Genomic DNA, 25,745 nt, shown 5'->3' on the forward strand with positions numbered 1-25,745 from the left:
GAAAAATAGCAAAGAGGACTTAAATGTGTACATATGTCACAATATATATTTATATACTATATATGAGGCCCCTAGAACCATAAGAAATTCAAAAAATTCACTGTTAGATAACTCATTCTCAAATTTCCCCCTCTTAAAAATCAAATTGCCTACCCTTAGGGGTGTGTGCCCCACATTGGGAACCACTGGTTTAATACTATGCTATTTAGCCTCCTTGAGTTTGAATGTTTTTGAGTGGTTTTACTGTAGTTTGTTTCTAATTTAATTATTTGTGATCTGAGAAGATGCTTGATATGATTTAAATCTTCTTAAAGTTATAGAGATTTATTTTTTGTCCTAACATGTGTTCTATCTTTGTAAATGGCCCATGGGTACTTAAGAAGAATGTATATTCTGCAACTTTGGGGTGAAATGTTCTATAAATGTCAATTAAATTCATCTGATCCAATGTGTCATTTAGAGTCATTGTTTCCTTGTTAATTTTTTGTCTAGAAGATCTATCCAGTGAAGTCAGCAGGGTGTTGGAATCTCCTATGATAGCTGTATTGTGGTTAATCTCTCCCTTAAAGTCCTGCAGAAGTATTTTTATCTATTTGGGTGCTCCTATATTGGGTGCATATATGATTATCAGGGTTATATCTTCCTGTTCGTTCAATTAGTTTAGTATTATGCAGTGACCTTTGTTGTCTCTTGTGATGGCCTTCATTTAGAAGTCTATTTTGTCAAGATATGAGTTTTGCTATCCCAGCTTCTTTTGCTTTTCCATTTTTATGGAAATTTATTTTCCATCCCATCAGTTTCATCTTTTTCCTGAGGTATGTCTCTTATATCTATTTGGGTCATGTTTTTTTATCCTTTCAGCCACCCTATGACTTTTGATTGGAACATTTAATTCATTTACATTTAAGGTTATTACTAACAGGTACTTATTTATTGCCATTTTAATTTTGTATGCCTATATTTCTCTATTTCTTCTTTTCATTACAGTCACTTTAGCATTTCTTGTGCTGGTTTGGTGGTGATAAACTCCATTAACCTCTTTTTTTTTTTTTAAACCTGGGAAACTCTTTATTTCACTGTCTATTTTGAATGATAGCCTTGCTGGATATAGAAATCTTTCCTCCAGATACCTTGAATACTTCTTTTCATTACCTTGAATAATTCATACCATTCCCTTGTGGCCTATTGGGTTTCTAATGAGAAATCATATGGTAGCTTTATATAAGCTCCTTTGTAGGTAAAAATTGCGTTTCTCTTGCTGCCTTTAATATTCTCTCTTTGTCATTCATATTTGGCATTTTAATTATGATGTGTCTGGACATGGGCCTGTTTCAGTTCTTGCTTGGAGTTCTCTGTGACTCCTTTACTTATGTGACTTTTTCCTTCACCTGGTTAGGAATTTCTTTCTGCCATTTTTTCTTCAAACACATTCTACATCCCTTGCTCACTTTCTTCTCCTCCTGGTACATCTATTATGTGAATATTGTTACATTTCACATTGTCCCAAAGCTCCCTTAAGCTATCTTCCTGGGGTTTTTTATTATTATTATTATTATTTTTTTTTTTTTGGTTCTCTGATTGCATGATTTTTTTCTACCCTATCTTATAATTCACTGATCTGATCCTCAGCCTCCCCTTACCTGCTGTATATTCCTTCCACCATGTTCTTTATTAGGCTATGTCATTCTTCATAGTTACTATGTCTTTTTTTTCCTCATGCTGTTGAACATCTTTGCCATCATTATTCTAAACTCTGTATCTGGTAAATTACTTATCTTCATTCATTTAGCTCTTCTTCTGGAAAATTCTCTTGTTCTTTCATTGGGGGATATTTTTTTGTCTCCCACTTTGGCTGCCAGTTTGGGTTTGTGACTATGTATTGGGTACATCTCCTATGCCTCCCAATCTCTAGTGTCCAAATGCTGTTTCTGACTAATTGTATCAGGCAAAGATTCAAAGCCTCCAGAGACTTACTTCTGCCTGCAGTCTGATTGGTTTCAGTCTGGAGTAGCCTCAGGCAGTCATCCACATGTAGAGTGAGAGGTTTTCCAACAGGATGGGGCAATTGCTTCTGCCTGGAGGCTTTATTATTCTCAGTCTCTTAATGGGTCTCAGAAACTCCACATGGTGGAGTTAGTTTTCCAATAGGATGGGACAACTATCATCCCCCCAGGCAAAAACTGCCTGGATAGCAAAGGTCTACCCAAGAAAGATATCCTCCGAAGTATAAGGCAATGGTTCAGCATAGGAAACCAGAGTTTCTGCCTTCTGATCTCTAACCTTAAAGCCCCAAACATGGCTTCTGCTCACATAGCTCTAGTCTACTCTGCCCTCCTTCTGCTGGAGTCCAAGGTGAGTGGCTGCACACAGAAGTTTTGTGCATCTGTTCTTTTAAGAGGGTACTTTCATTTCCAGCTAGCTCTTCCTGGCAGACAGCAACCCCATTGCTGCTTTTCACAGCCAGATATTGTGTGGGCACCTGCCTCAGTTCTGGTGCTCTCTGCTGCAGGGCCTACCTAGGGGTTTAGACTCCTGATTTCTCAGTGGCAACCCCCCACAGCTGAGATATCTCTCCAGAACTTCAGTTGCTGTCTGTGAGAGCCCAGACAACCTTTTTGTGCCTCCGACTTTCCTACCAGTCTCTATGCATTCTTCTATTTGGTTATCAGAGTTCTCTACAGCTAGTCTTCAGTTGATTATTTGGGATGGTTTTGTTTTTGTTTTTGTTTTTATTTTAGTTGCAATTCCAGTTTAGTCCTGGAAGCATGCCTGTGTACCATCCACTTGCTCCACCACCATTTTAAATCTATTTCTTAGCACTCTTTGAAGCAAAAAAGCAGCAGTTACCATTTGAGAAGCACATGCCAGGTGCCAGGCTCTGAGCCAAGTACATTCATATACATTATTTTATTCCATGTTCACAGTGATCCTAGAAAGTAGGTATTCTTATCATCCCTATTTTTCTGAATCAATGAGACAGTCTCCCTTTTTTGGGCCAATGCAGAAAAAAATTAAAATGTTATAGGCTCTTAATCCCTGCTCACAAAGGTTAAATCACTTGCCCAAGGTCACACAGCTAGCACATTAAATAAATATTGTGGGAAACATTTAGTTGGGGACCAAAAGAGTTTCTGTTTCTTCCTGTTGACTAAAGGATCATAGAAGACTCTCTGGGATGGGTTAAGGGTAGTGGATCTAAGCAGAGCTCTGAAGAATGGAACATCTGGGCAGGGAGGTTAGGGCAAAGAAAGAACAGGTCAGTTTCCAAACACTAAGGGAGGCAAGCCTGTAAACCTCCCAGGACTTATGTATTCCCTCTTGCCCCTGGCAGCCCCTTGGAGATTTATAATCAGAAACCCCTCTGGTGGCTCCCCTTCACCAGCCTTCCCTGACCAGCTCAACCCTTCTTCACATGAGGTATATACCAATCTCTCCCCTCCTCCACACTGCCTGCCCTCCTGTGGATACACCTAGTGAATTTGTCATCCACGTGGATGACAAAAGAAATGTTACCTCCTTTAAAAAAATCCTACATTTATTAATGAGACACAAGATCAATTAGGTATTAAGCAGTCACATCCCATCCTCTCAAACTGAGTTCGTTGTCTCAAAACACTCCCAGTTCAATACAACTCCCCAATTTTGGTTTTGGGCAGATAATTCCATGCACCTGAGACTAGAAACTCATTTTATTTCCTCAAGCTCAGCCTATTTTGATCTTGGCCAATCCTTAGCATCACAGTTTCCATGAAAGTGATGAATGGGACTAGATAATTTCACTGTATGAGATACCTAGAGTAGCCATTTACAAACACAGAAAATGAAATGGTGGTTGCCAGAGGCCATGGGAGGAGAAGGGACAGTTATTTTTAATGGGGACAGAGTTTGAGCTTTCCTTTTTTATTTTTTTATTTATTGTCTAAAGTTTTACATCCTTCCCCCAGTTGATGCCCCTTACCCCCACCCCCACCCATTCCCACCTCAAGCAAGCCCCCACCACCCCAGTGTCTGTGTCCATTAGTCATGCTAATACCGTGTTTCCACAAAAATAAGACATCCACCGAAAATAAGGCCCCCCCCCTAGGATCTGTCTCAGAATCCTATTGCTAAACATGAGAGATTTGGTCCACTGATTCCTTAAGTAATGGGGTCACAAGAAATTCACCAGGAAATTCAGGAATTGGATTGTTAGGATGATGTTCCAGAAGATGATAACATGATTGTCATTGAATAAATTAGTAAATTATTGATACTGTAGGATTCACAGTTTGTCTGGTTTGTGTTGACAACTACCATACTACTGTACCGTATACAGGTAATAAATTTCCTTTATTTTCATTTAACAATAAATGTGTACCGTATTCTTCTTCATGGAAAAATAAGACATCCCCTGAAAATAAGACCTAGCACATCTTTGGGAGCAAAAATTAATATAAGGCACTGTCTTATTTTCAGGGAAATAGGGTATGCATGCATACAAGTCCTTTGGTTGTTCTCTAACCCCTCCTCCTTTGCCATTTGTCTTTGGATCTATTCTTGTTCATCAAATTATGTTGATCATTATATCCCACATATGAGTGAGATCATATGATATTTATCTTTCTCCAACTGGCTTATTTCACTTAGCATAATGCTCTCCAGTTCCATCAATGCTTTTGCAAATGGTAAAAGTTCTTCTTTTTTATAGCAGCATAGTATTCCATTGTGTAGATGTACCACAGTTTTCTAATCCACTCATCTGCTGATGGATACTTAGGTTGTTTCCAAATCTTAGCTACTGTAAATTGTGCTTCTATGAATACAGGGGTGCATATATCCTTTCTGTTTTATTGGAATATATTCCTAGAAGTTGGATTACTGGATCAAAAGGCAGTTTCATTTTTAAATTTTTGAGGAAACCTCATACTGTCTTCCACAGTGGCTGTATCAGTCTACATTCCCACCAGTAGTAAAGGAGGGTTCCTTTTTCTCCACATCCTCACCAGCACTTGTCATTTATTGATTGTTGATGATAGCCATTCTGACAGGTGTGAGATGATATCTCATTGTTGTTTTGATTTGCATCTCTTGGGTGATTAGTGACTTTGATCATGTTTTCATATATCTCTAGATGTCATCTTTCAAGAAGTGTCTATTTAGGTCCTTTGCCCATTTTCTGATTGGATCATTTATCTTCATTTTGGTAAGTTGTATGAGTTCTCTGAAAATTTTGGAGATTAAACCCTTATTTGAAATATCATTGGCAAATATGTTCCCCCACACAGTGGGCTTTTTGTTGTTTTGTTAATGAGTTCTTCTGCTGTGAAGCTTTCTATTTTGATATAGTCCCATTTGTTTATTTCCTCTTTAGTCTCTATAGCTCTAGGATCTGTGTCTGTAAAGATACTGCTAAGGCATATGTCTATTATTTTGCTGCCTATGGAGTCTTGTAAGATTTTTATGGTTTCCCATCTTACATTCAAGTCCATTAGCCTTGAGTTTTTGTGTATGGTATAAGTTGGTGATCTAGTTTCATTTTTTTTTAATGTATCTGACAAAAATTTCCCAACACCATTTATTGAAGAAACTGTCTTGACTCCATTATATGCTCTTGCCTCCTTTGTCAAATATTAATTGAGCATAATGGCTTGGGTCAATTTCTGGATTCTCTATTCTGTTCCATTGGTCTATATTTCTGTTCTTGTGCTAGTACCAGGCAGTTTTGAGAACCATGGCTTGGTAATATAGCTTGATATCTGGTATTGTGATCTGTCCAACTTTGTTCTTTCTCAGGATTGCTGTGGCTATTTGGGGTCTTCTTTTATTCCAGATGAATTTTTGGAGAGTTTGTTCTAGATCTTTGAAATATTCCATTGGTATTTTAATGGGGAGTACATTGAATCTATAATTGCTTTGGTTGATTTTAATGATGTTGATTCTACCATTCCATGAGCATGTTATGTTCTTCCATCTGTTTATGTCTTCCTCTCTTTTTTTAATGTTCTGTAGTTTTCCAAGTACAGGTCTTTTACCTCCTTAGTTTATTCCTAGGTATCTTAATTTTTTTGATGCAATGATAAATGGAATTGTTTTTTGCATTTCTCTTTCTGGGAGTTCATTATTGGTGTATAAAAAGGCCATTGATTTCTGGGTGTTAATTTTTTATCTTGCTACATTGCTTAATTCATTTGTTAGGCCTAGTAGTTTTTTAATATCGTCTTTGGGGTTTTCTATGTATAGTATCATGTCATCTGCAAATAAGGATACTTTTACTTCTTTTCCAATTTGGATGCCTTTTATTTCTTCTTCTTGTCTGATTGCTAGGGGTAGCACTTCCAGTGCTATGTCGAACAGGAGTGGTGAAAGTGGGCATCCCTGTCTTGTTCCCATTCTTAGGGGAAATGAGTTTAGTTTTTGCCCATTGAGTATGATGTTGGCTGTAGGTGTGTCATATAAGTCTTTTATTATGTTGAGGTATAATACCTCTATTCCCACCTTGCTGAGAGTTTTTATCAAGAAAGGATGTTTGATGGATTTTGTCAAATGCTTTTTCTGCATCATTTGATATGAGTGTGTGATTTTTGCCTCTCAAATTGTTTATGTGATGTATCACGTTTATTTCTTTATTGATATTGTACCATTCTTGCATCCCCGGAATAAATCCCATTTGGTCATGATGTATGTTCCTTCTAATGTAATGCTGAATTTGATTTGCTAGAATTTTGTTGAGGATTTTTAGCATCTATGTTCATAAAGAATATTGGCCTTTCGTTCTCTTTTTTGATGGTGTCTTTATCTGATTTGAGGATTAGGGTAATGCTGGCTTCATAAAAAGAGCTTGGAAGAGTGCCTTCCTCTTGGATTTTTTTGAAATTGTCTGAGGAGGATAGGTTTTAGTTCTTTGAATGCTTGGTAGAACTCCCTTGTAAACCTATCTGGACCAGGGCTTTAGTTTGCTAGAAGATTTTTTTATCGCTTCTTCAATTTCTTCAGTAGTTATTGGCCTAATCAGGTTTTTTGATTCTTCTTGATTGAGTTTTGGGAGTTTGTATTTTTCTAAGAATATGTCCATTTCATCTAGGTTGTCTATTTTGTTGGAATAGAGTTGTTTATAGCATTTTTTTCCCATAGTAGTTTGTATTTCTGTGGGATTGGTTGTTACTTCATCTCTTTCATTTCTGATTTTGTTTATTTGGGCCCTTCTCTTTGCTTCTCATTGAGTCTGGCTAGAGGTTCGTCACTCTTGTTTATCTTTTCAAGGAACCAGCTCTTGGCATTGTTGATCTTTTGTATTGTGGGGCTTTTTTGTTGTTTCTTCTCTATGGTATTTATTTCTACTCTGATCTTTATCATTTCCTTCCTTCTTGCTTATGCTGGGATTTTCTTGTTGTTCTCTTTCTGAGTTGTAGGGTTAGGTAATTTATAACCATTTTTTATTGGGTTTTATTTTTTTTTAGGTAGGCCTGTAGAGCTATGAACTTCCCTCTCAAAACTCATTTCACTGTGTCCCATAGATTTTACATTGTTCTGTGTTTGTTGTCGTTTGTAGCCATAATGCTTTTATTTCTACTTTGATCTCTTTGATAACCCAATCATTATTTAATAATAGCATGCTATTTAGCCTCCAGGTACTGAATTTTTCATTTTTTAATTGTAGTTGATTTCTACTTGTATGCCATTGTGATCTAAGAAGATGATTGATATAATTTCTATCTTCTTGAATTTAAAGAGACTTTGCCTGTGCCCCAATATGTGGTCTATCTTTGAAAATGATCCATGTGCACTTAAGAAGAATATATATTCTATGGCTTTAGGGTGAAATGTTCTGAAGATGTCAATTAATTCCATCTGATCTAGTGAGTCATTTAGGATTGCTACTTCTTTGCTGATTCTTTGTTTAAAGGATTTATCCAGTGGTGTTATTGGGGTATTAAAGTCCCCTACTATGACTGTATTGCTGTGAATCTCTCCCTTGATATCCTTCAGAAGGTTTTGTTGTTTGTTTGTTTGTTTTGTGTGTGTGATTTACATATTTGGGTGCTCCTGTATTAGGTGCATATACGTTTAACAGAGTTATATATTTTTGTTGTATTGCTCCCTTTAGTATTAGGAAGTGGCCTTCCTTATCTCTTGTTATGGCCTTCACTTTGAGGTCTAATTTGTCAGATATAAGTATTGCTACACCAGATTTTTTAAAATTTCCATTTGCCTGAAAAACCTTTTTCCATCCCTTCACTATCTGTCTGAGTCCTTTGTTCTGATGTGGGTCTCCTGTAGACAGCAGATATATGGTTCATGATTTCTTATCCACTCAGATACCCTATGTCTCTGTATTGGGACATTTAATCCATTTACATTTAAAGTTATTATTGATAGGTACTTGTTTGTTGCCAATTTTATTCTTTATGCTTATGTTCCTTCTTCCCTTCCTATTTCTTCTTTTTATAACAGATCCTTTAGCATTTCTTGCATTGCTGGTTTGGTGGTAATAAACTCCCTTAGTCCTTTTTTGTCTATGAAGCTCCTGATTTCATCCTCATTTTGATTGATAGCCTTGCTGGGTAGAGTATTCTTGGATTCAGACCCTTGCTTTGCATGACTTTGTATATTTCATTCCATTCCCTCCTGGCCTGATGTGTTTCTGTTGAGAAATAAGTCAATAGCCTGATGGGAGATCCTTTGTAGGTAACTTTCTGTCTCTCTCTGGCAACCTTTAAAATTTTGCCAATTTAATTATAATGTGTCTTTGTGTCCATCTTTTTGGGTTCGCCTTGTTTGGGACTCTGAGCTTCTTGGACTTGTGTGAGTTTTTTCTTCTTTCCAATATCAGGGAAGTTTTCTGTCATTATTTCTTCAAATATGTTTTCTATTCCTTGCTCATTGCCTCTCCTCTGGGACCCCTATTATGCAAATGTTGTTTTGTTTCATGTTGTTCCGATGTTCCCTCCTGTTTTTTAAATTTTTTCTCCAGTTGCTGCTCTGCTTGGGTATTTTTTTCTACCTTGTCTTCTAGCTTACTGATGCAGTCCTCCGCTTCTTCTAACTACTGTTGATGATTTCTATTGTGTTCTTTATTACACTGATGTCATTTTTCAATTCTTCTTGGTTCTCCTTCATTTCCTCTTGGTTCTTAAACATATTGTTGAATTTGTCTTCCATCCTTTTTAGTGACCTTATGACCATTGGACTGAATTCTTTCTCTGTCATATTGCTTACCTCCATTTCATTTACTTCCTTTTCTGGTGATTCCTCTTTTTCTTTCATATGCTTGCTATTTCTTTGTCTCCCCATGGTTGCTTCTCTCAGGGTGTCTGGTTATGTAGCTCTGTCTCTCCTGAATTGTCTTAAAGGCACAAAATACAACACAACAGGACACATCACATAGGAAACCAAACACAAATGTATTCTCAATACCAATAACCCCAAAGGTGACCACCAGGAAAAAGAGAATTAGGAGATAAAAATAAAAAAAATAAAAATAAGTATAGCTGAAACCGGTTTGGCTCGGTGGTAGAGTGTCAGTCTGTGGACTGAAAGGTCCTGGGTTCGATTCCGGTCAAGGGCATGTACCTTGGTTGCGGGCATATCCCCAGTAGGGGGTGTGCAAGAGGCAGCTGATCGATGACTCTCTCTCATTGATGTTTCTAACTCTATTCTTCTCTCTTCCTCTCTGTAAAAAATCAATAAAATATATATATTTTTTAAAAAGTATAAAAAATTATATTGAGAAAAGAAAAAATGTAAGAGAAAAGAAAAAGAAGGGAAAATATATATTTTTTTATTTTTCCCATGAAAACTCCAAAAACCAACAGCTAATCCAAAAAAAAATGCAAACAACAAACACTCTGAGATGAATGCAACAACTAATCTAAAATATGCAAACAACAATACCCAAACAACACTCAGCTGAATATGAGGATGCACAGCTTATTTCCAGAAGATAAGATCAAAGAATTGGATGGATAGGGAAATGGCCAAAATTTAGTATAGAGAAGATAGAAAGAGAATGAGTATATAAGAAGAAAAGTAAAAAATAAACTACAGCCCTAACCGGTTTGGTTCAATGGATAGAGTGTCAGCCTGTGGACTGAAAGGTCCAAGGTTTGATTCAGATCAAGGGCATATACCTTGGTTGCAGGCACATTCCCAGTAGGAGGTGTGCAGGAGGCAGCTAACAAATGTTTCTCTCTCATTGATGGTTTTGACTCTATCCCTCTCCCTTCCTCTCTATAAAAAATTAATAAATTATATATTTTTTAAACTACAAAAAAGAGAATATATATAAGTTAATATATATATATATATATATATATATATATATATATATATATATACTTTCTTTAATCTATCTATCTATGTATTCATCTATTATTAGAAAAGGAGCATAGAGAGTAGATAGGCCTGAGTTGGTGATTGGAAGTAATTAAGCTATTAGTAGAAGAAGAGAATAAGTGAAGAGAGGAAAAATGGAAGCAAAAAAACAAAACAAAAAAAAAACTAACCATCAAACAACAACAAGTCAGAAAGAGAAAAGGGGAGGAAAGAAAGGGGGGAAAAAACTGCCTAGTGAAGAAAGCGAAGAGAGAAGTATGCATGGATTTGAAGCAGGAAATTAGATATATCAGTAAGATCAATTTTTAACAGGGAGTAAAAAGAAAGTATAGCCAAAACCGGTTTGGCTCAGTGGATAGAGCTGAAGGGTCCCAGGTTTGATTCCGGTCAAGGGCATGTGCCTTGGTTGCAGGCACGTCCCCAGTGGGGGGTGTGCAAGAGGCAGCTGATTGATGATTCTCTCTCATCGATGTTTCTAGCTCTCTATCTCTCTCCCTTTCTCTCTATAAGAAATCAATAAAATATATTTAAAAAAAAGAAAGTATAGAGAAAAACTAAAGCAGGAACAGGGTAAGAGAAACAGGATGAAAGAGGGGAAAAGGAAAAAGGAAAAGTGAGGAAGAAAGTGTTGGCATAAAGGAAAAATTGAGATAGAGTAAAATAATACTAAAAGAAAAATAAAAGTAGAATGTAGAACACCAATCCCAGAATAAAATAAAACTTTTTAAAAGGTAAAATGATAATTAAAAATAAAAATATATTAATAAAAAAGTAAAATCAAGAGAAAAAAAGAAAAAATATTTTAGTTTCTTAAGTAAAAGATAAAAAATGAAAAAGTTAAGTAGTGAAGGTCGTTCAGTTCCGCTACTGTTCTGCCTCACACATCTATTTCCTGTCAGGTAGTCAGCACAATGTTGAAGTTCCCTGTGATCCACTACTCGTTTGTCATAAGCCACAACCTTGTTTTCAAGCAGGCAGGATCTCTGCTCACTTTGTTTCTCTGCCTGCCTTCAGCTGTATTTACACAAGTCAATTTCTGACACAACCCCTGGGTGGCAGTGTTTCTGTATTAATGGCCACCTCTAACCAGTGTTTAGACTCTTCTTTCCCTGCCACACTTAAGATGGGATTGGAGGGACGGACTTACCCAGAGCTGGTTTCCTGCTCATCTCTCCTTATTGTGATCTCCAGTTCCCACAGAAACAACTTTCCCCTGAAGTCTTGGTGTGTGTTTTTAATTACTGGACTTAGCAAGCAAAAGCAACAAGGTAAAAAATAAAAAATAAATAAAATAAAATAAAAAAGACAAAGTAATTGCACTGACTAGCATCTTTTTCCCTGGCACTGGGTGGCCGGTATAGAACTTCAGGCTGCCTTTCTGGACACAGTTTACTATGGCTGCGGGCTTATATTTAGGGTCCCCTTCTGCCAGCAGCCCTGTGGACACCCTTCCACATTTGAGGGCTACACTTAGCACAGGGCTGCAGATTGGTGGACTGAAGTCTTCCTCTGAGACTCTAATCCCTGTTTCGTGCCTTTCTCCCTCCAGCCTGGATCCCAGATCACATCTCTCTCTAGGCAATTTCTGACCTTTCAGTGCCAGGGGTCCTCAAACTTTTTAAAGTGGGGGCCAGGTCACGGTCCCTCAGAGAGCTGGAGGGCCGAACTATATGAACTACTAATTCCTATTGTAACACCTTGGCTGTGCTCACTGCCCAAAAAACCTGGCGGGCCGGATCAGGCTCCTCTGCGGGCCGCATGTGGCCCGCGGGCCGTAGTTTGAAGACGCCTGTTTCAGTCCATGGATTGCCTCACCAGCTGTGTTTAATTCACCAATTTCAGGTGGATGTTGTTGGATCCAGCTGTTCCTTCTATCTGCTCTGTGAGAAGGCACAGGGCCTGTCCACATATTCCGTGCCGCTTTGTCTCCTCCTGGACAAACTTTTTAGGCATCCGTGGCCAGGGAGGCTGGAATCTTGGTGTTCCTGGGTTCACAGCTGAGGCAGCTTGTCCATGGGGGGTGTGATTGTAGGGACCCGGGAGGTATCCAAGGTCTCCCCATTTGAAGGTAAGGCTGGGCTTCGGATCACAGCTGCTTTCCCCTTCAAGATGGTGCGGTCTCTGCAGCAGAGCAGCCGCTCAGGGGGAGATCTCAGCAGCAGTAGAGGCTGCCGGGCCAGGGGAGCCAGTCCACCAGTCCCCAACAATTCCTTGGAATATAGCTGTCCCTCACTACAAATCAGACACTCCCCGCACATCCACACACTCTCCTTTCACTCTCACTCACACACTATCTTGCAGCCTGCCGTCCCGATCCCCTAGAGTTTCAGCTTTCTATGATGAAGCATTCTGGAGTTGGATGTTGGTGATGGAAGCACAACAATCTCTGTCCTTAGAGTTTAAGTTCCATAGAGCTGTCAAAACGGTATTTCTAAAAGGCCACAGTTGAAACTCCCCTCACTTCTGCATCTGAGCCCTGCTGTTCCTCCCCTTTACTGCCTTGAATGTTCAGCCCCAGCCCTGCCTCCCTCACAATGGTAAGGCTTGGCTAGCTGTCACCTCTAGTTCCTACAGCTCAGGGTTGCTTCCCAGGAGAGGTTGCTCCTGGCCTTCCCAGCTGTCCTCGCCACTCACCAATTGCTTCAAGAACTTGCTTTTGTCCTGTGTTTACCACCCTTCCTTTTACTCCGGAGTGTTTCCCAGGAGCTGTGAGTTTCCTAAAATGTTGCTTTTTCCTTCCTGTACCCTAGTCTAGTATATGGGGCATGGTACACAGGGGAGCTGAATAAATGTTGAGTGTCTAACCGTTAGACTTATCTGTCATCTGCGGAGGTGCCCAGTAAAAGTTGCCCATGTTTTGTTTCCTAAATTAATCTGATGTAAGGCAATGTCTGGGGTAGTTTGAAGTGTGATAGAAGGAAAGGGTCTGGATGCGGGAAATTTAGCCAAGGGAAAGCGAGGGGTGCATGGCGGTGGGGGAAGGGGTACTGGGGGTGTCTGGAAAGGTGGAAAAGGGTTAAGTCTATAGCCTGCTGTCCCTCCATGCCCCGAGGTCAGCGGATTCCAGCCGGGCTAGTCCGCCTCCAGCCCCGCCAGCGCAGGACATCTCCCCACAGCCGAGGTGGCGAGAACCACGCTCAGCACGCGCGCTCGGCACTGGGAGGCGTGTGTGTCTCTTTAAAAGCTCCCTCCCCGCGCGGGGCGGCCCTTCTCTGCCGGCGCCGAGCGAGCGGGGCCGCCGAGCCCGGGGTCTGGGAGGGAGCAGCACCCGCTGGGCAGCCATCCGGTGGGGGCGGGAGGTGGCCGGGCGCCGGAGGCGCGGGGCGACCCTCGAGGAGCGGCCCGGGCCCGCGGAGCCCGGGCCCGGGGCAGGTCAGGGCGAGGCCTCGGAGGGAGGCCCAGCCCCAGGCGGCGCCTGTGCCCCTCCGGCAGCGGCCCGGCGCCGGGGGCTGGGAGGCGGCGGGCGGGTGGGAGCCAGCGGGAGGCGGCGGCCGCTGGTCTCGGGCTGCGAACCCGGTGCTTCCTGCCGGCTGGGCCGTCGCGCATTCTCCCCCCGCCCCTAGCCGCGCCGAGCCTTCTCCTCCATTCCGGTCGCCTCCTCTCCGCCGCCTCGCGCCCCTCCCGCCTGCGCCCGGGCTGCCGCCCAGCCGGCCGGGCCCCTCGCCCGCGCGTTCCGGGCCGGGCAGCGGGGACCAGTCCCTCGGCCTTTCCCGGGCCGCGGAGGACGGCGGCAGCGCTCTCTGGCCACCGGCCGAGCGCGGGGCTGGGCTGCTCGGACCCTCGGGGCGCCGAGGTGCGGAAGCGCGGACAGCCTGGGCCCGGGCTGAGTGCGTCCGGGGCACCCAGAGGTGCCGGCTCATACCGCTCTGGACTGGGCCGAGCGAAGCTTGGACCGTACAGAGCCCGGGGATGCCGGGCGCGGTCTGAGGGGATCCCGGCGCCCCCCGATCCCAGCTACTTTGGCTCACGCACCGGGACGCCCTACGCCCGGGTCACCTGTGGCCTGAGAGCCCCAGACTCATCAGACCCTTCTCCCCATTCCTCACCCGGCGCCTGACGGGGTTTGAGGGACATTTTTCCTGCCCCCAGTCAGGGAGCGCGGAGGCCCTGCCACTCCCACCGCCCATATGTCTTCCGGGGCGGCTCTGAAGACCTCCCTGAGGCCAGGGGCTGAAGGGTCCAGAGAAAGAAGCCCACCCTAGGGAGCCTGCCCCCTTCCCCCAACCTCATCTTGGGGCTTGGCCCCCACGCTACTCGGAAGGCAGGCTGGTGCCCCCACCCTCGGTGAGTCCGGGGGTTCTAAGGGAAGGCTGGGCTGGAAAAGGGAGGGTCTGCTGGGAACGAGGGCACTCTGGGGGCGCTATGAGGGAGGACTGAGACTGGAGAGACCCTCTGGTGAACCTCCAGAGCAAGGCCTGGCTGGGAGGGGTGTTTGGGGGACTTGGTGTTCTATGCCCCATCACAGGCTGAGGACTTCTGCCTCAAAAGCAGGGGCTCCCTCTTTCTTCCCAAAGAGAGGCTGTGCTGTAGGCCATATGCCTCCACCATCTTTTCCCACAAAGAAAAACAAATCCCCAGCGAGGAAGGGTGCTGGCTGTGAAGAGTATGGAGGCAGCAGCATTGCTGGCTGATGCTGCAGCCTGGGAGGGCTGATGCCAGGCTTGCTCTCTCTGCAGGGGGCTGCCCTCCTCCAGTCCAGCTCCCTTCCCAGAGCTGTCCACATCTGGAGCCCCCTCCACAGCTGGAAGAACCCAGGCACAGTTCTTCTGCAGATGTCACTTGCAACCAGAGACCTCTGCCTTTGCAACTGCCCAAGAATCGTGAGGGGATTGTGCTGCCTTGCCCAATCCCAAGGGCATCTCTTACCCTTAGTCCCTGCAGAGTCATCCCCCTGCCTCTGTGTCCAGATTCAGCTAGATATCAGTCTAGCATACCTATAGGCACTTCAAGTCCTGAAGGCCTCCTGAGACCGAAGCCCCCTCTCCCTCCCCTTCTATGTCCTCATCTTGGCCCCTTGGGTCAGATTCTGTCTCCTTCTGGGTGTTCCATTCCCCATCCAGAGGCAAAGGAAGCGGGGTGGCAGGAGTCAGGGGCTGGGTGAGGGCCACCCAGGGCCAGCGTAGGCTGGGGGGCCGTTAAGATGTGGAGCACTGCCTGGCTGAGGGGGGCTCTGTGGAGGCAGACGCAGTGTGTGCCTGGCTGGGGGGAGTATGGGCAGGCCTGCAGCCACGTGGTGAAGGATGAACATTCGGGGCACCCCAGACCTCGGGCAGCCCAGTGTCGACCCCAGCAGTGGTGGTGAACGTGAGCGGATTCGACAGCGCATGAAGATGGTTATCGGACAGCTGGAGGGCATCCTACGGGAGCTCAAGGAAGTGGCCAAGGAGCTCAGGGAGGTGAGTGAGGGGCCAGATGGACCCTAAACCAGTTTTCCTGGGCCTGGCACAAAAACATACTCTGGCATCTATGTCTGTGTGTGTGTGTGTGTGTGTGCGGGTGTGCACGCACAGGCCACTTTGCTGGGTACCTCTGTCTTGTTCTCCTTTCTCCAAGTCTGCTCTGCTAAAAATTTCACAATAGCTCAGGGGAGGAGGGGATCTCAGTGTTGCAGAGAGCATTTGGACAGCATGTAATGGGCCCATGGCTCTGTGGTTATGATTCATCTGCCAAGATAGCCAATAAGGACTGAATTCCACAATAATCTCTTCAGAAGCCTAAGCTTTTACCTTTGACCCCACCACCTGCTGGTCACAAGGGGCCCTGGGAGAGTGTAGATGGTTTAATGAGGCAGTCCCCACTGCTTGGAGCATTCCCCAGATGTTACAGAACACTTGATCCTGAAAAAATTAGGTCCTCCCTGCCCTGAGGTAGAAATGAGTCTAGGGAGCTGCTAGTGGGTATCAAGAGTTCCTATGTACACTGGCAGGGGCAGGAATGTACTCTAAAGAGATGTATCCCCATCCCGCGTTCTGAACATTTTTGGCCAAGATTGAAAAGTCACGCAGAGAGCCTAGGATGTGTGTCCCTCCAAGTAGAGCCCGATTTACTTAACACTTCCCACATTGCTCCTGCCCCCTGGACTGTGTTTGAGCCCAAAATGCATGATGACCATGGTTCTGAGCCATTGGCCTGAGTACCATTATGCCAGCCAATAGGTGGGCTTTAGGCAAATTTCAACTCCTTGTAACCAGGGCCCCTGCAGAGATGGCAGGGAGAGTGACTGAATTGGAGTTATGGGTTCAGACTTTCCCAGCCAGATGTGTAGGGAGATGGGGGCTCTAGGAAGATTGAGGAAAGGGGTGGTGGTAGATACCAACTCCAGACTGGCAAAGTGGTCTTCTAGCCTGGCCCAAGAGTTAAGGAGCAGGGGTGTTTGAATCTTCAGAGTGGAGATTTGGTCCAGGAACTAAGGTTGGGCAGGCAGCCTCTCTGCCCAGAGTCAGCCTCATGGAGCCTGCCATGAAGTCCTTCCTCAGGAGACAGGAAGAGAGAGGTGTGGTGCTTCTGCCCATGAACTGGACTGGCTGGGGTGTGGGCTGAACATCTCTGGGGAATCCAATTTAGTGGTCAATGCCTATGAGTAACTCCTCATTGGTCCGAAGGACTACCATCTCCACTTCATACCTCCCCAACCCCATCTATTTCAGATGTTCTGTGGTTCCATCAGTCATGGGAACTGTCGAGAGTCTCTGTCTTGAGCAGAGCCATGGGACCTATGCCCCAGCAGGCCTACCCAGAAAGAACTAGGATGGATTCTAAGCCTGGGGCTCAGTTTTGATATATTGTAGTACAGAGCCTACTCCCAACTGACCAGCTAAGCATCTTGCAGGCATCTGCTCATCCCACCCCCACCCCAACCCTCACTCCCAACAGAACCAACCAGAGCTTGAAGGCATCACACAGGTCATCCAGACCAGCCTATCCGTTTACAGATGAAGAAATTGAGGCCCAGAGAGGGATAGGGGCTTGTTGAAGGTCACAGAGCCTACCAGGAGTGCTCAGTAGAACTCGGGTCCTGATTCCTGCTCTGGAGCTTCAACAGGTGGGCAACCTCTTTCCATTTCATTAGGGACCTTCTAGACATGAGACCTTATGCTCATCCTGTGATACTCTGGGGGGATGCCCTTTGGGGAGTGAGGCAGGAAGATCAGAAGCACTAGGATTTACTTGCAGATTTTTGAGATATCCTCTCCCTCTCTTCTCAGCACACACTCTCAACCCATTCCCATGTCCTGAACAGCAGAGCTTCAGGTTCATGTACTGTGCAACCCAGAGGCCTGAGCCAGGACAGAGAAAGATGAGTTCCCTCCCCCCATTACCCACTATAGGCCATGTGCCTCCACCCAAAACTCTGACAGGTTGCTATGGCAACCAGAATCTACCCTGTGTGCTACCACCTGCCTGCTGCCAATGGCACTCAGCTGGGAAGGGGGTGTGGGGGGAGCAGGTCTCAGAGCTTCCCCATCCCCTAGGCAGGTCCTAGAGATGGCATGATGGGCAGCACAGCACAGACTTCACCAACTGAATTCTGTTCTCTAGAGGGTGAAGCACTTAGATGTGAAGCCAGGATTTACATACAAGACTGCCAGAGGGCAGTGCAGGGTGCTTGATAAGGGAGGAAGGCTGGCAGAGAGGAAGGGCTTAGCTATATTGCCTCTGCTATCCTCCTCCATCTGCTGCTCCCTTCCCCACATGCCATGGATCATAGCAGAGTCTCCTCATCCTCTTGAGCATCATAGAAAGATGAGCAGCACTAAAGCACTGTTCCCCAGGCCCCCGAGCCTCAGTCTGCTCATCTCTGAAATGGGAGTGATGATAATCATACTTCAGAGTGATCTTACAAGGACATATTGGGGGATCAACACCTACTCACACCCCTGAAAGATTTGGAGTTCCCTCTCCCATGCATCTCCTGTTTCCCCAAACTCCTGACTCTCCCCAAGGGATAGGAGGAAAGTTCTGTCCCATGATTGGGAAAATATTTTTATGGACTAAGTGAGGTGAGGAATATAAAAGTGTCTTGAAAGCAAAAATTGTGCTGCAGAGGATATGAGTCAATAATTAGCTAGCCTTCATTTCTCCTAAGTCCCCAGCACTCCAGGTGCTAAGCCAATCCCAGCAGGCTCTCTAAGCTCCTCAGAATTCTGTGGATCATAATTTGGAGAAGCAGTACAGCCTAGGGGCTGAGCTTGGGCTTTGCAGCCAAATGTTTCTGGTTCACATATGATCTTCACTGCCTTCTTAGCTGTGTGTACTTAGGAAAGTTACTTTACCTCTCTGTGCTTTTCTTTTGCGTCTCTAAAATGAAAATACAGAATAGTATGCCTCCTCATCATCACCAGCTCTACAGTGGTTGTGAGGATTAAATGTGATATTATATACAATGTACTTCACACGGTGATGGGCACAAAACTAGCTCCATATCTGTTAGATATTATTGATGACTGTTCTAGCACTAGCCTGCTCCTCAGCTCTGTGTAAGCCCTTGTTCTTTTGGAGTCACATTGGCATCTTAGCCATTATCAGGGAGGTCAGGCCCAGGGCCCGCAGCAGGCAGTCCTACCCTCTTCTGGCGAAGGAAAGGGGTTGTGATGGGGTTGGGAGGCAGATCTCCAAAGAGATGGCGTTTGAACAAAGACCCAAAGGAAGTGAGGATACATACAAGTCATATGGATATCTGGAAATGAGCCTCCAAGCAGGGGGAGCAGCTGGTCTTGAGAAGGAAGTATCCTTGGCATAGTCAGGATCAGCAAGGAAGCTGATGCATTTGGAGCAGAGGGAACTAGGGAAGGAGAGCAGGAGGCCAGGGCACACAGGGCATGCAGGTCACAGTACAAAATTTGGATTTTATCCTATAAGAATCCCACACACTCTCCAGGAATCTCATTGTGTTTCTCTGTGGGAATCTGCCTCTCCACCGTTCTCCCAGTTCCCTACTAATTGGGAGCCCACAAGGGCAGGGGTATAGGACCTTGTTCTTGGCCCCCCAAATGTTGAGCTTACCTTGAATAGGTACTTGACCTCCCTCTTGGTTACCCCTCCCCCAAGATGTCACTCAGCATGGGACTAAAAATGTTCTGTGTTGACCACTAGTATCCCTCACACCATCACTGGCGATTGGGCAGGATATAACTTAAGGGCACAGTTGCCCACCTTGGTCTGAACACCTCCAGAGGGTGAAGGGCAGGCAAAACCCTTTTGCAGCCTGGAGTGGCAATGAAGACCCTCCCCCCCCCCCCCCACACACACACACACCTGATTTTCTTGGGAATGAGGCTCATGCAATTGTGCTATCCCATCAGCAAGGTGCTGTATATGAGGTAGCCAGGAGAGCCATGGGACATACAGCAGGAGATAAATGTGGCCCAGCCACATGGCAGCTGGAGCAGGAGAGGCTGGGGATCACAGAGTGGTGCCAAAGTGGGTCAGCTCCATCACCCACAGCTCAGCAAGAATTGTGCAGATTTTTTCTTCTTTTCACCTCCCTTTTCCCTTTGCATCCTCCTCCTCCAGACAGATTCACAAAGCTCCGGGGCCAATTAGGCCAAATTGCATAATGAGAGTCAAAAATCACAGTCACCTCTCTCCCCCTTCCCAATTTCACAGCCCCCAGGAAGATAAATAACGTAATCACAGAATTAAAAAGTAATCAGTTGTCATAAATATTGCAGAATCCCTAGTTATATAATCAGCTGCCCAGGGAGCTAGACAGAAGAGAAGGAGGTAGCAACTTGTCAAGAAAAGTGAGGGGCCAGAGGTGGGGAGGGAGGGGGAGACAGGAAATAGAGGTAGATTCCCCAGTCCTTGGTCCTGACTCTAGGGTTTGATGGAACACATCCATGCTTTTCTTGGAGAGGCAGCTGGGGCTGGGGCAGGCAATATTGTGGTGTCCGGGACCATGGCACATTTTCTCAGAAAAGAACTTCCCAGCAATTTTTATTGAGATACCTCAACCCATCTAGTCATTTAATGGCTGTATTGTAAAGAGTACCAATCTCTGCCAAACTGGGGATGCATGGTGGTGGTGCATTTCCAGGCCCACTCCTTATGAGGAGAAGATATCAACCACATTGTAACCTATATGCTCAAAATATTGTAGCAGTGATAAATACTAGATAATATTTTAAGGAAAGGTATGAGGTACTTTGAGAGCCTTTCATAGGAAACCTGTTCTCAACTGGGGATCAAGGAGGACTTCCATAGGAAGTGAGATAGAATGAGTAAGAAAGGTGTGAGGCGTTCAGGTGAGGCCCAGAGGCAGAAGTGAACTCAGGGTGTATGTGTGTAGGTGTGGTAAGGAGACAGGCTTGGTGTGGGCAGTGTTTGGAGGTCCATAAGTTTGGGGAGCACAGGAGTGCTAGAAGTGGATGGGTGTCGTGGTCCTGTTGACTTTTTGACTAGATGAGTGTGGATGCAGTTGTTCAGATGAGGGGAGCTAAAGCTGTGACCAGGACAGAGGCTGAGTCAGGACCTGGGCCTCCCCGGGGGATTTTGTCTCAGCCCTCGTTCCTGCCCTTCTCTCAAGTGTTCCCTCTTGCCTCCTCTTGAGTAGGTAATTCATGTTCTTAAAAGATCAGGCCCAGGAGTCAGGACTCCTGACTTCTGGTCTCAGGTCAGCTCATTATAGTCGCTGGGCCTCAGTTCCCTATCACTAAACACAGTAAGAAGGGTGGTCTCAACAGTGTCTCCAGTCCCTTCTGGCTTTGAGGTGGTAGGATTCTGTGATTTTTATGGTTTCATTTCTCTCTCCATTCCCCCACTTCCCCTCTTTTATTCTGTGTATATAGATATTTTGCCTGTACTCTAAGACAGTCTCAAGTTACATGCAGGCAAAATGATTATTAAATCTCAGGCAGAAATTACAGACTTCAAGACATCCAGAGAGGCAGGTAGCCTAGGGCCTGCCTGACTCCTGCCCTCCCATGGGCCCCATGAAATGAGGGGCACCAAGGACAGGTAGAGTTATGGACTGACCAGGCTCTGCATATAATCTGGGTACCCTGAGCATCTCACTTCCCTTTCTGATCCTTACTTATGTCATTTATCAAGTATGTTTGAACTACACCACCTAATGAACTGAGCCAGATTTTCTTCTGAGCCTCAACCATTTGGCTTTTAGAACCCCTTCTGTTTCCATTTGGAAACAGCCCTACTTCACGGAACATAGGTTCCACCCATGTGTTGGGGCTTGAAAGGCCCAACATGTCCCATTATTCTGCCACAGGCACTGGAAACATCCCCATCAGAGTGTCATTCCTTTGAGAAGAACTGGTTTCCATCAGCTCTTGGGGCTGGTACCTGTTACATGTTGGCTCTCAATGTCCATGGTGGATATTGTTTTACATGCTTTCTGTGCATCACATCATTAATCATCGCAACAGCCTAACAAGTAGGTACTATTAGGATTCTCCTTGGCTGAGGATACTTACGCACAGAGACATTGAGCAACCTGGCTAAGGTAATAAATCTAGTAAGTTATGATGCCAAGGTTGGACCCTAGGTGTGGCTCCAGAGCCCAGATTCTTAGATGCTTATATGTGCTGACTCTGCAGTCTAATGCACATTCATATCTATTAAATCTCCACCAACTGGATGAGGCAAAGAGCATCATCCCACTTTATAGGGGAGGAAAATGAGACTTCTCCCACACCCCCAGGGTGGAACCAGAGAGGGTGTTCTAAGGGAGGAGAGGAAGGGCCTGAATGTGAAGGCCACCTGAGAAGGGTCTCTTGGATGGGGGGTATGTTCAGGCCTGAAGGCTTCAGAAATCCTGCCTTGTGCTCCCTGGATCTTCCTCACAGGACGTTAGGAGCCTAGCTTCTGGGCCTGGCCTAGCCTCAGCCAAATCTGTGCCCCTACAGCCAGGAAATTTAACTCCAGATTCCTGCTATTGTTGCCTTCTCTAGTGCAGCAGCAGACTATCAGCAGCTAGCTTGCTCTGGGGAGTGTAATTGGAGGGTGTGGCTGCCCAGCAGCGAGAGGACACTTCTGAAGCAGCAATGCTGTGGGGTGCTATTTCTTCATCAGCTTAAATATCAGGTACCTTGGTTAGTGGTTCTCAGACTTTGTCCTCAGACCAACAGCAGCAGCACAGGGAAGCCTGTTAGATCTATACTTTCTCAAACCTTACCCAAAACCTGAAAAATCAGAAACTCTGGAGAGTGGGCTGATACACATTCTAGTTTGAGGCCAGGGTCCTTATCAGCCCTCAGGTGTGGATTGGGTTGAGCAAGGACTCCTGGGGGATATGACCTTCTCTGTGGTAGGGGGAGTCACTGGAGTGAGAGACATAGAAGAGGTGGCCAGATTGGAGGGTGGAGCCCTATGCCCATTGCCTACTCATCCCCAGAAATCACAGTAGCACTTGGAGCAGTGTGCAGTCTTGCAGGGGTGTGGCGAAGGCAGTAATCTCAGCTTCCCCATTGACTGGCGCTTCAGGCCCATTATCTATGATCTCATGGGTGGAAAGTCTGACACATAAGTAGGTGCTCAGAGATGGGAGATAATATCACTTTTATCGCCAATGCCCTACAGAACCCTTTCCTAAGATCACAGCGATGAAAGGAACCTTGGATATCAACCAGTTCACTCAACTCCCATTTACAGATTGAGAAACTGAGACCTAAGTGGGAAATTAACTGACCAGGTCACCTGCATGGAGTCTCCTGACCCCCTAACCAAGAAGACATCCCAGTGACCCAGACTCCTCTTGACCCCTCAGTTTTGTCTTTGCTTTCTTCTTTTGCTGTGGGGCATTCCTCACCCCCACTCCTCACCAAATACCTAGCACATCTCTGGACAGTTGTGGTCCTCAATAAAGTTTTGTTGATTAGGTAATCAATTAACTGGCTGATCTGACTCCAGGTAAGAATACCGGGAGAGGCCCTGGGCTTGTGACTCACTGCATATGCCTTTGTCTCTGGGTCTCTTGGTTCCTCTACTTTGCTTTTGATGTTTTGCTATTTTTGTTTTTGGCCTGAAGACTCTCTCCTCTTCTTGATTCTCCTTTCCCTATTATCTTCATTCCTGACTCAAGTGCTGACAGTGGCCAAGGTCAGGGGATGTCCATTGGCAGGGCTGCCTGCATGGAGTCAGAGCTTTAGTCTTTGTAGAGTGGACAGGTTGCAGCTGAATTGTCTCCCCTCCCATCCCAAGTGCATTTAACAGGCACCTCTGGGCCCAGAATGGATGGGGTTGTTTTTATTGCTTACCAAATAATACTTGTTTTATTCATTCCCCAACAAGCCAGGATTGATCTCCAGTCATCAGAGACCAGGGAGAGGAAGGAGGGAGAAGGCTCTGAGGGGTAGGGGTGGAGTGATGGAGACCCTTGAGGGACAGTCACTGACCAGCTGCACAGGCTGGCCCAGAATGCTTCCTCAGAGCACCCCATATCATTTTCCCACCTCTCCACTAAGTGGGTTTCCTGGAGTCTCTCAGCCCTCTTTATTTTTTATTTCATTTTCTGATTAAATTTATTGGAGTGATACTGGTCAATAGGGTCATAGGTTTCAAATGTACATTTCTATGATACATGATCTGTATATTGCAATGTGTGCCCCCCCCTAAAAAGTTAAATCACCTTCCATCACTATATACTTGGCCCCCTTTAACCTTTACTACACTAATCCTTTCATCTATTAACCACCCTCTTTAAATAGCCTTTTCAGTCATAGGAAGATCAAGCTCTGAGCACCAGAGCCTGTAACCCCCTATACCTCTCCCCTCAGAACAGCAGCTGGCTAGGGGGAGAGGGCTATGTGAATGGATGGAGTACAGTCTAGAAGACAGTCCCTCCTCCACCCAAGAGACTGAGGAATGAAAAACAAGCTCTGTTCACCCTGGTCCAGTTTGGGCCTTTCACAGAGCAAACAAGCCTGTGACCTCAAGTCCAGTTGCCATCCTGTAGGGACATCATCAGGGAGGATGTCATGGAGGGGGGCACATGCTCACACCTATGTGATGCCAAGTCTGGCCTGGCTGCTCTAATGCTTCTGCCCTTCCCTGGACAGGTGGTGAGCCAGATAGACAAGTTAACCTCAGACTTCGATTTTGAACTGGAGCCAGATGACTGGACCACAGCCACTGTGAGCAGTACCTCTAGCAGCGACAAGGCCGGTGTAGGTGGCCCCTTTGACTTGGGCCACCTGGACTTCATGACAGCTGACATCCTCTCAGACAGCTGGGAGTTCTGCTCCTTCCTGGATGTCTCTACCCCTTCAGATTCCATGGATGCCCCTGAACCAACACAACCAGGGGCTGGTTCAGACTGCCGACTCATGAACGGTGGCATGCCTATTCCTAATGGGCCACGGGTGGAGACTCCAGACTCCTCCAGTGAGGAGGCCTTCAGCACCGGCCCTCTCAAGGGGCAACTGCCCCAGCGAACCCCAGGCACACGGGAGAGAGTGCGCTTCAGTGACAAAGTGCTCTACCATGCTTTGTGCTGTGACGATGAAGAGGGGGATGGTGAGGAGACAGCAGCAGAGGAGGAGGTGGGCCTGTCACCAGAGCCTCCCAATACAGAGACCCATGTGGGCCCCCTCAAGACCTCCCCGGCCCCCAACAAGCCAAGGCGCCCTACACTGACTGGACAATGCTCATTGGCCCCTGAGCAGACGCGAAGGATCATGAGGAACAGCAGCACCCAAACAGTGTCAGACAAGAGCACGCAGACAGTGCTTCCCTACACAGCCTCCAGACAGAAAGCCAAAGGGAAAAATTAAGGGTCGGAGGGGACTGGGATTGGGTGGGGGGAGGTATATAAAGTCATATATATATATATATATATATATATATATATATATATATATATATAGTATATATATATATACACATACACGCACACATATATATATATATATCACACACACACACATATATATTTAAACAAACACAGTAATAATAAAATTTTAAAATACTGAGTATCCAGTCCCACAGGCCCCAAAGCTTTCTCAGAGCTCATCTTACTTCCCTTCTGGTTCCACGAAGTGTGTCTAGAACCTTCCTTCCCATTGCAGTGCTCCTGAAGGGGGTGTCCAAATGTCAGGCTGCTGGCCTGGACCATATCCTGGAGGGATTCATCTGCAGGAGGCAGACTCTGAAGGAGCAGTGTCCAAAGCCAGGGCATGATGTGCATGAGACTGAGTGGCATCACTAAGTGGGTAGCTCCCTGCTCAGCCTTGTCCTCCAGAGATCAAAGACTCATAGCAAAGCCCCAGCAAGGCCCGGAGTGCTGCTGAGGTCCATGTGAGAAAACAGGTAGCAGCCACCATGGGCCAGAGATAGGCCTCTGACCTGTCAGCAGGCAGGCAGCCCCAGGAAGGAATCTAATGGCCCCACTCTACCACTGCTCCTCCATACTGGGACCCTGAGTTCACTTTGGCAGGTCATGAATGACACCAACAAAGACATATGGGAGCCTAGAGGTACCA

The 25,745-nt window shown here is 45.5% G+C and overlaps 1 protein-coding gene across 2 annotated transcripts; it reads left to right on the forward strand.

Moving 5' to 3' along the window:
• The first annotated feature begins 13,516 nt into the window (after positions 1-13,516).
• Positions 13,517-25,114, forward strand: INSYN1 (inhibitory synaptic factor 1). 2 transcript variants are annotated; one of them, XM_036456377.2, is made up of 3 exons: positions 13,517-14,595; positions 14,988-15,707; positions 24,324-25,109. In XM_036456377.2, exons 2-3 carry the CDS (start codon positions 15,552-15,554, stop codon positions 25,035-25,037), a joined length of 870 nt encoding a protein of 289 aa, XP_036312270.1. In that variant the 5' UTR covers positions 13,517-14,595; positions 14,988-15,551; the 3' UTR covers positions 25,038-25,109. The 2 variants fall into 2 exon arrangements, with proteins under 2 accessions (XP_036312270.1, XP_045443035.1); XM_045587079.1 differs by lacking the exons at positions 13,517-14,595; positions 14,988-15,707 and adding an exon at positions 17,245-17,353 and having other exon boundaries at positions 24,324-25,114.
• Positions 25,115-25,745: the final 631 nt, after the last annotated feature.

The sequence above is a fragment of the Pipistrellus kuhlii genome, unplaced genomic scaffold, assembly GCF_014108245.1.
Source record: "Pipistrellus kuhlii isolate mPipKuh1 unplaced genomic scaffold, mPipKuh1.p scaffold_m20_p_1, whole genome shotgun sequence".
Taxonomy (NCBI): domain Eukaryota; kingdom Metazoa; phylum Chordata; class Mammalia; order Chiroptera; family Vespertilionidae; genus Pipistrellus; species Pipistrellus kuhlii.

What these genes read in the sequence shown, in the direction of transcription:
- INSYN1 (XM_036456377.2), top strand. Translation starts at nt 15,552, where the DNA reads ATGAACATTCGGGGCACCCCAGACCTCGGGCAGCCCAGTGTCGACCCC. An exon ending in TGGCCAAGGAGCTCAGGGAG is followed by an intron (nt 15,708 to 24,323) that starts GTGAGTGAGGGG and finishes TTCCCTGGACAG; the next exon opens with GTGGTGAGCCAGATAGACAA.